This window comes from Protobothrops mucrosquamatus, unplaced genomic scaffold (assembly GCF_001527695.2).
Source record: "Protobothrops mucrosquamatus isolate PMUCROS unplaced genomic scaffold, P.Mucros_1.0 scaffold4157, whole genome shotgun sequence".
In the NCBI taxonomy this organism is placed as follows: Eukaryota; Metazoa; Chordata; class Lepidosauria; order Squamata; family Viperidae; genus Protobothrops; species Protobothrops mucrosquamatus.
Genome location: NW_015390083.1, coordinates 7,795 through 17,869, shown reverse-complemented (window position 1 = coordinate 17,869; position 10,075 = coordinate 7,795). Strand labels below are relative to the sequence as shown.

Here is a 10,075-nt window from a genome sequence, read left to right as displayed (position 1 = left end):
GGTGATTGCCCTTCTCCATCTGCATACAGTTTCATGCCCGTTGCTGGTTGGCTAACTCACAACGGGGTCTTACCAGCCAATGGAATTGTGTGATTACGAGCCAGGGGAATCCCATAAAAGAGGGCTCCCCTGGCCCAGATGCCAGTCCGGATTTACTTTATGCCTTGCCAATAAACCGAGAGCTGACTGTCACTCGACTCGTATCTTACTGCCTGCGCGATCTAACAAAAACAGTTAACTTTTTATTGAAAAGATGTATAGTTGGCCTTGACTTACAACAGTTCATTTAGTGACCATTCAAAGTTACGACGACACTGAAAAAAATGAGAGGGGGGAGGGGGGGAGGGGGAGAGGGGGAGTGAGACAGAGACAGAGACAGAGAGACCCCAGTATTGATCTACTTGCTGCAACAAGGGAGGCTAGAATGACCCAGACTTTGGGCCAGTCGCTCACTCTCACCCCTACAAAGGAGGTGATGGCAAGCTACTTCTGAAATCTTGCCAAGAAAACTGCAGGGACCTGCCCAGGCAGTCTTCCCCAGGTATCAAAACTGATACACAGGCACACACAAACAAACATTCCATCACAAAGCTATTCTGCCCTCTTGTGGCCCAATCACGGAAAGACAAGACAAGCAGAATTCTGCTTTCATTTTGAAGTAGGCGGGGCCTAAAAATGGAAACTGATCTAGGACTCTCTCTCAAATTAACTTAGTAATTTTTATGAGAACCAACACAGTTTGCTGTTCGTGAATCTGTATATTGGGATGGGTAACTTAACCTAGCCTGGGGGCTCTATTTTAGTATTTTGATTTAGTATGTGCTTATATCTTAGGACAGATAACAACCACATTGTGAGGATGTTTGGGATGAGAGGGATTGACTGGCCCAAAGTCTCCCAGTAAGCTTTGACGGCAGAGACTGAACTGAAACCTGGGTCTCTCCACTCCTAGTCAAATATTTTATTCACAACACCTCACTGCTTGGAAAGAGAAATCAGATGACTTCAATTGTGTAAGGTGCATCAGTATCCTCAGGATTGTCCCAATCAGACGTCAAGTTACGTTGCACGCAGATGGTAAACACAAAGAATCTAACATTCAGGACAGGAATTTCCTGGTGGACTTTCATCTCTATACTTGCTAATCCTAATTTGGCTTATTTTCTGAGCCCCCCCCCCCAATTTCAGCAAGATGGTACCATTTCTATATACTTTCCCTTTCTGCCCTAAGAGGTCACAAGGAGCATAGCCAGTGACAGTGTGTTCTCACTGGAATAGCCCATCCAGCATCCCAAGAAGCAACATGGAAAGATTTGTTTTTGACTGAGGATATGAGGAAAAGTAGGCCCCTTTCGCCTTGCCAAGGCTGAAATGCAAGAGAATTTGCTGAAATAGGTACTTTTTCCAATGCAAATCAATGAAGAAAAAGGACAGAATGAATTTAAAATTGGAAATGTGAAAAATCAAGCAAAAACATGTTTTCTGTCTCCCACTGAGAATTTTACCTGAATATCTGTCAGCTCCTTCAGAAACCGTTTTGCAATCTCAGGTCCATTTTCCATTGTGGGAATATGATAATTCTGTTCCAAGAGAGACAGAAACCCAGTTTGTATTTAGAAGAACAACATAGATGTAGGGAATCCAATAAAGTCGCAATTGGGAATGTCCCGTGACTCTCACCTTGCCCTGATAGAGAATTCTGTCCACGGGACATACCACACAGGCCGTGCCTGAGCCAAATATTTCCTTCAGCCTTTTCTCTTCCAAGCCTTTAATCAGGTCAGACATGGTGATGACTCTCTCTGAAACCTTGAATTCCCCCTGGGTAGAAAGAGAGACAAACACGTTTAAATCCTGCTGTTGGCCATTTTTTAAAATGCAGAAAGACTGAATTTTGAATGAAGGCAAATATACATGTCCCAGGGTAATGTTGCAAGATGGAATCTGAGTCGGTCATCGGGACCAGAGTTTTACTCTTCCAAGCTTTCGGAAGGAAACAACAGCCAATCGCTGGCCGTCAACACACCGATCAACTAATAGGAAGGTACCACATAAATAGGACTCACAGAACAGCCCAAAGCACATATTCCAGTAGAGAGAAGTTCCCTGAAGATGGGCTCCAGCAGGAGTCCAAAAGCTTGGAAGAGTAACTCTCTGGTCCAGTGACTGACCCCAATTCGATCTTGCAACTGAATTTTGAGTCCAATCCATCTATTTCAGGACCACTTCTTGGTTGCACAGGCAACTGCATGCAAACATCTCAGAATCAAGCCATTCTGTCTTCAAAGAGGTCTTAGAAAAACTGTCTAAATTTCTGGGGATTCTCTGTCAGTCAATGAAGACTAGGGACCAGTGGTTCCTTGACTCTCCTCATCCAAGACTCCCAGTATTGGTGGCAATAAGGTTGAACATTCATAGTAAAGCTTCCTACCATGTCAAAAACATTTGAAAATTATCCTGTAAGACCAACAATCAATTTAATAGTTATTGTTACTCAATAGTACGAAAAGGTCAGGGAAAAAAAACCCATCCCACTAGAAGCAACAATTGGGGGGGGGGGGGGAAGCATCTGCGACTTCACACTTCATTCTTTTTTTTTTGTATGCTAAAAGCGAAGGGCACTTCAGTTGCATAGTTGCAACCACTATTTTGACCTGTTTGAGCTTCCCTTCCAAGAGATCTCCACATCCCACCCTTTGGCCACCTTGGAAAAATGGAAAATCCCAGCCCTACTCCCTTGACAATATTGCTCATTTCTATGGTCCTAAGTCACCCCACCAAAATGTAGACTCTGATTCTCTCCTTAACTCATGATTTGACATCAACACCCTTATTTTTAGCCAGGAAATTGTCCTCTCTGCTGCTCTCTCAATTCATTCTTTTTTTTTTATATAAAATTTTTATTGATTTTTATAATTAAACAACAAAGATTATGATGCATTTACGTACATAAACAGAAAGAAAAAATAATCCAAGTAAATACGTTTTCAGAGACGCTCGGCAGACCCCGCCATGCCTCCACCCTCATCCACTTTCCTTTCCTTCCTCCCTCTAACCCCCAACCTCTCCACCTTCCTCCTTACCACCTACCTACATCCCCTCTCCTTTCTAACCACCTCCTCAAGTACAATTTGGGATACCAGCCGAGCATCTCCTCTTATCAATACAATGAATATTTACCTATAAAATGTAAATACATCAATTTTTGTAATTCCCCTAATCCCCTACTCCCCCTGGACTTCCCGGAACCCAATACAGGACTAACACTCATCCCATTCCATATCTAAATTACAATTTAACTAAACAAACATAATACAATCAATATATACCTACTTTAACTCTAATAATGCAATAAGTAACAACAATACAAATACTCATAAACTATATGATATTTATTCACTCCATACTTTCTCTAAGTATAATTTATCCACCATCAACATTTAAACTCAAAACAATTTTTAGAAATCTAAATATCTATCAATCATTTTATGTAAATTTTTTCTTACATTTTACTCTTAAATTTTTCCTTCACTTTCTTCACTCTCAAATCAATACTTTCAACAAGAATCTTAAGTCAATACTTCCTTCTTCAAAGCTGGAAAAGTAATTTAGTTTATCAAATATTTTAAGACTTTCAACATACTATAAGTTCTTTACAGACATATAATCAAATATTAAACTAACTTCTTCCTTTTCCATAATAAAATCTCACTTCCAGCATCATCAATTTAACCATCCTTTGGCTTATGAAGCTTATTCAGCATTCCCTGCAGGTCTATCGTTGCAGATCTCTTTGGCCTCGCCCCTCCCACTAGTTCTGAAATCGGTGAATATATTACAGTTTCCTTTTGTTGTTGTTCTCTTTCTTTACGCCTATAGGCAGCACGAGTCATCCTTTGCTCCTTTGCGTTCACTCCCAACTTTTGTTGAATCTGAGGATCTCCTGCAGATAATGACATGGCCCCAGGCAATTCCACAACAAGTTGTTCCATCAAATCTTCCTGTGCTTTAGATGTTGATGATGGTGACAAATCAGCTTTCAGGACCGACACATAAAAATCTCTGGCTTTCTGTACAGAGTTTAATCTGTATCTGGTCCCTGCAAAATTTACCACAATGCCCAAAGGAATCTCCCATCTAAAAGGCATCTGCCGCTTCTTTAGCTCCTGAACCAAAAAAGTAAAGTCTTTTCTTCTTCTTAAAATCTTAGAAGGTATTTCTTTTAAAAGTATAATATCTTGTGCAGCAATTTGAAATCTCTGCTGGTAAAAGAGCTGTATAATTTTGTTATGACGTACTCTTGTGGTGAAGTAAACAACCACATCTCTAGGTATATTTCTCTGATGTGCAACCCAGGAATTGACTCTATAAATTTTTTCTATTTCTCCACAGATCACCTCAGGGTTGCAATTCAACACCAGGGCCAAAGCTGTAACAATTTTCTCCTTAAGTTTCTCTTGTAAATCCTCCTTAAGCCCTCTAATTCTCAAGGCAAATTCCATTTCTTTATATTGTGACATCACCATGTCATTTTGTAAGTTCTCCACACCTTCTTCTACTTTCTCAAGTCTGTCCTCTGTTCCTTCCATTTTCTCCACTAAATCATCCACCCTCCCCTCTATACGATCAATGTGAATTGCTAGTCCTTCAAAAATATGTGATATATTTTCACAAAGTTCCTGATTTTTCTTATCCAAAAGTTCTGTTTGTTTCAAAGTCTGTAATGAGGACTTAGCTAAAGCCTCTTGCAAATCTTTAAGTGTAATAGAGGGAGGTGGTGATGGTGGGGGAGATCTAGGTTTTTGTTGTTGAATTTGCACAACAGGAGAAGAAATAGCTGTTTTAGGCAATGCAGAAACTCCAGTACGTTTTGAAGCCATTCTGCCAAATTATTTTTAAAACTCACAAGAGCAAAAATTAACTTAAAAAAGCTTGACTTAAGAAGAGTTCTTTAAAATCCTTTAAAATGCATCATTCCACCACCGGAAAAAAAGTGAAAGTTTTCCTTTTGTTACAAAGAAACAGCGCTTCCGCGGCCATTTTCTTCTCACTTTCACTTATAACAAATAACGAAAATCCCAATAAAGTCTTTGAGTTAAAGTCACCATTTGGCTAAAGCAAAAATCCCCTGTCAGGTTCCGTCTGTTCAAAAGTTACTCACAAGCAGATACAAAGTAGCAGCAGTGGCAGCGACGTCTAGCCTCGCTCCAAAGAGCGAAGACACTCCGAGCTGCGGAGAAGAGGTCCAGACTCCGGGGGAGTTCACGCCTACATCCCCCCAGGATCATTCCTGGGGGGACTAGGGAACTCTACCCCTATCCGAACCAAACTCACTTTCTCCCCTTTGCCCGGGGAGAAAGTTCCGAGCTGCAAAACAGCTGATCCGCACTGTTTTGACAGCTTTGACGCAGTCCCTGGCAGGAGGCTGAGAAAAAAGCCTCCATCGGCGAAGCCTCGCCACCGGAAGTCTCTCAATTCATTCTTGAGTGCAAGAATGAATGCTAAAAAAAAAGAAATGTTACAAAAGAAAAAAAAAAAAGCACCAGTTTCAATAAGAGGCATGCAATCCCCCCATCAGTGGCAGGGCTACCCCACACTTCTGCATACTCACCCATTTGCGGGCCAAATCAAGAAGGCTTTGTCAGATCACACCAGGTAAAATGATTCCATTAAGCGGAGGGGTGACCAGCTCCATATCTGAAAAATGAACATTACAGTTATACATTTTCAGGGATGGTTGTATGTCACTGCACAAAAATATTTCCGAAACCCCAAAAGGCAGAACTAACTGAGGGGAGGGAATGTGATTATAATTAAAAGACAAAATCAGTTCTGACAGAAGCTTTAGAAAGCTGAATTGCATGGGAATTTAGTCCTATATACAGAGTTTATTTATCAATCCAAATGGCACAAAGTTGCCGCTGGTTTCAATGTGCCAATTCTGCACATACAGTAACTAACCCGGGATCCAAACACTAGCTATGTTTAATCAGAGAAGAGCAACCAAAAACATACACATATTATTTTCATAAATGACTATGAGATAATATTTAATATACATTCCGTCATACTTTCAAGAGGTTTAATTTTTTGGAACGTGTAATATGGCAACACTTATATAAGTTTTCATTTTCTTTTTAAATTATTTAAAATTTCAGAACAAGGATAGATAAGATAGATAGACAGATAGACAGACAGACAGATAGACAGAGATAGTCAGACTGACGGATAGACAGATGTCAGACAGACATTAAGCAAGCAAGCAAGCAAGCACCAAAGGTTAAGGAATCCTAATTGACTAATGTGGCCATTTTTCTTGATTAATCAGTTTTAATCTGCACAAATTTGCATACGGAAAACAAAATACAGGCACTCCTCGACTTACAATCACAATTGGGGCCAGAATTTCCATTGCTAAGCAAGGCAGTTATTAAGTGAGGCGTGCCTGACTTTACAATTTTGAGGGGGGGGGGCAAAAAGTACGTATAGTCAAGGCCATGGTTTTCCCAGTTGCAATGTATGGCTGTGAAAATTGGACCATAAGAAAGGCTGAGCGCCAAAGAATTGAGGCCTTTGAACTATGGTGCTGGAGAAGACTCCTGCGAGTCCCCTGGACTGCAAGGCAATCAAACCGGTCAGTCCTAGAGGAGATCAACCCTGACTGCTCTTTAGAAGGCCAGATCCTGAAGTTGAAACTCAAGTACTTTGGCCACCTAATGAAAAGGAAGGACTCACTGGAGAAGAGCCTGATGCTGGGAAAGATTGAGGGCAATAGAAGAAGGGGATGACAGAATGAGGTGGCTGGATGGAGTCATTGAAGCAGTAGGCGTGAGCTTAAATGGACTCCAGAAGATGGTAGAGGACAGGAAGGCCTGGAGGAACATTGTCCATGGGGTCGCGATGGGTCGGACACGACTTCTCAACTAACAACAACAATGGTTGTTAAGCGAATTGCCATGTCATTAAGTGAATCGCATGATTGTTAAGTAAACCTAGCTTCCCCCATTGACTTGTTGAAAGCCAGCTGGGAAGATCACACATGGTGATCACATGACCCCCCGGGGCCCTGCAAGCGTCATAAATACATGCCGGTTGCCAAGCACCTGAATTCTGATCATGTGACCTGCAAAGGTTGCAAGGGGGAGCGCCTGTTGTAAACCACTTGTAGTTTCAAATGGCTCTAAGTCAAGGACTACGTATAGGACTAAAGGAAAAACTCAAAACGTATTCTTCCTGATGCCTCTTGGTGCTCTTTGTGCCCTGTTAAGAAATGACACCCTTTTCTCTATGACACAAGAAAATAAAATCCCTGGCCACTTGTCATTTTGAGTAAGCGCTTGCATTTGGATACTAATTTAATAAGTTATAAAACCCACAAATCCAGAGAACGCATGGCTTGGGTGCTAAGGTGTTTTTTTAAAGATTCGCCAAGGTTGCCTCCTCCTCCTTCCTGCAACGGTGGGTGTCTGCAGGAGGGCAGCAAGTGTGAAATATGCATCACAACACAAACTTTGTCCCTGCGTGCAGTAGCACAATGCAAAGGTGAAACGGTAGAGCTTTGGGGGGTCCTCATTTTGGTGACAACCATTTCATCATGTTGGCATCATTGTCCTCGACTTATAACAGTCAATAAGAGGCTGTCCATAGTTATGACAGACCCTTCCCAAAAGGCACTTACGATCCAATTTCAAAGTGACGGTGGCCATAACGCCACCTCCTCAGTCACATGATCACATTTTGGGCACTTGGCAACTGGCTCACCTTTATGGCCATTTACAATGTCCCACACAACCACAATTGTCAAAAAAATTTTTTGCCCATTTCTGGTATTTACTTCTGGTTCCCGGCAAAACACATCCATCGGGTATAATGGATTCGCTTAGTGACCACAGCATTCACTGAACAGACCACCACTAAACACATAGTGTAAAGTTGGGTCCAGTCACATAGTGACCCGCTTAATGACCATAATGAGAATTCCAGGCTCAATTGTGGTCGTAATTTGAGGACTACCTGGTAGTTAGGAACAGATGCCCATACACTACCCCAATAAATATATCCAGGAGATGAGGAGAAGAGACTGAACAGTTTTGGATGAAAAACCAAGATGAGGTTTTTGGGTAAGTGAAGGAATTTCCTAATGGTAATTTATTTTAGGAGCAAAGCTATGATGTTTACTCAATATGTTGAATCAGCTTTACAAAGCCCAAAAGAACCAATCTGAATCCACAACTACCCTGAGATAAAATTCCTTACCTCCCTCTTGGTCCTTCCAAAACAAGAAAATGTTCATGGTCCCAACTTCAGTGATTTGGTGGTCGTCTCCATACAGCCACAAAACCTGCTGGCAACCCAGTTTGGCAGCCTCTCCTTGCACATATATGGTGGGGCCATAGTTGCTAAGAGCAACACAAGAACAGGACAAGACTCTGATCAGATTCAAAGGCATTTATCCGTTGATCGAAATGAATGCAAAGCCAGCCTGAAAGACTAAGAGGGAAAGAGGAAAGGGACAACAGATGGAGGATCAAGCACATCTCCAATTAAACCAAAGACCCCGGCCTTGTTGAAAAGAGGCAGCCAACAAGCTTCTCTAAATACCTGGTTGAGCATCCCCAAATTCTTCTCCCCAAAACCTTTCCTCCGGTCAAGGTCCGGTTACTCTATTCCTGCATATATTTGGAAAATGGACCACTGCTTAAGTATTAAAACAGGGGTGGAACATCTATAGCCTGTCTGTGGCAATCCTCATATTTTTTTTCAGTGGCACTCAGGGCCCTATAACAGAATAAAAGAGTTGGAAGGGACCTTGGAGGTCATCTAGTCCAACCCCCTGCTCAGGCAAGAAACCCTATACAATTTCAGACAAATGGCTGTCCAGTTTCTTCTTAAAAACTTCCAGTGTTGGAGCATTCACAACTTCTGGAGGCAGGTTGTTCCACTGATTAATTGTTCTAACTGTCAGGAAATTTCTCCTTAGCTCTAGGTTGCTTCTCTCCTTGATTAGTTTCCATCCGTTGCTTTTTGTCCTGCCTTCCAGTGCTTTGGAGAATAGCTTGACTCCCTCTTCTTTGTGGCAGCCCCTGAGATATTGGAAAACTGCTATCATATCACCCCTCATCCTACTCTTTGTTAAACTAGACATACTGTACCTAATTCCAGCAACCATTCTTCATATGTTTTAGCCTCCACTAATCATCTTTGTTGCTCTATAAAACTGAAATATGTTGGAAAATTGGCAATTTTCAGGGATGAAAATTTTCCCCATTTGAAAAAAAATTAAAATAAGCTAAAATATATACTTTATGCTTCTGCTAGGGTGAGGGAAAAGACTGTATTTAGAGTATGATTCCTACTCCATTTTGACCCCTATTATCTCCTTTGTTGCCATATCACAAATTCCTGCAGTCTTCAAGGGCTTGGATGAAATTTAAAAACAGAAAAAAGTCCAACTCTTGCCTCAAGGAAAATGTCCCATCTCTACAAAATATTGGGCTACAGTAGCCCTTCTCTACCTGTATATGCCTTCCAGGACTGTGGACTTCAAGCCCCAGAATTCCCCAGGCATTGCCAAGAACGTCAGGAGGTGAAGTTCACCCATCTGGAAAATGTCCAGGTTAGAAAAGTCTGACTTAAAAACAGTCCAGCTTCATTCAGCCACTTAGGTTAAAAGAAGTCCTAGACTTACCCGCCTACTTTGCAATTGCCAACACCACCCATCCAGGCACGGACAAATTGGGGATCAGCCAGGAGGGAAACAGGACTGAAGCTGCCAGTCGTAAAATAAGGACCCACAAGGCCCAAGATCACAAAGAGCAGTGCGTGATTAGAAATGGAGACCCCCAAGGAAGGCTGCAGAGAGGAGAAGGGGAGAATGCTAGATAAGAGGCTGATAAGCAAACATGATCAGAATCAGCAGATCTATAAATTCTGGAAGTTGAGTCATGGCAACTGAACTCCTTTTCTTTTTGGTTTGAAATAGTCCTCCTAACTGACTTGCTCAGCCTGAAGAAGCTTCTTGGATAAGCAGCGAAATGTTTCAAATCAAAAAGAAAAGAAGTCCAGTCGCCATGAC

At 41.7% G+C, this 10,075-nt stretch overlaps 1 protein-coding gene across 1 annotated transcript in view; it reads right to left on the bottom strand.

The window, feature by feature from the left end:
• Nucleotides 1-9,852, bottom strand: part of LOC107298638 (branched-chain-amino-acid aminotransferase, mitochondrial-like) — a gene marked incomplete at its 5' end in the record, with an annotated part of 73,629 nt that extends 63,777 nt beyond the window's left edge. Inside the window, 5 exon segments of the mRNA XM_015828016.1 lie at nucleotides 1,506-1,580; nucleotides 1,681-1,821; nucleotides 5,612-5,697; nucleotides 8,257-8,399; nucleotides 9,689-9,852. Of these exon segments, the coding sequence (XP_015683502.1) occupies nucleotides 1,506-1,580; nucleotides 1,681-1,821; nucleotides 5,612-5,697; nucleotides 8,257-8,399; nucleotides 9,689-9,852 (609 nt within the window).
• Between the last annotated feature and the right edge of the window lie 223 nt (nucleotides 9,853-10,075).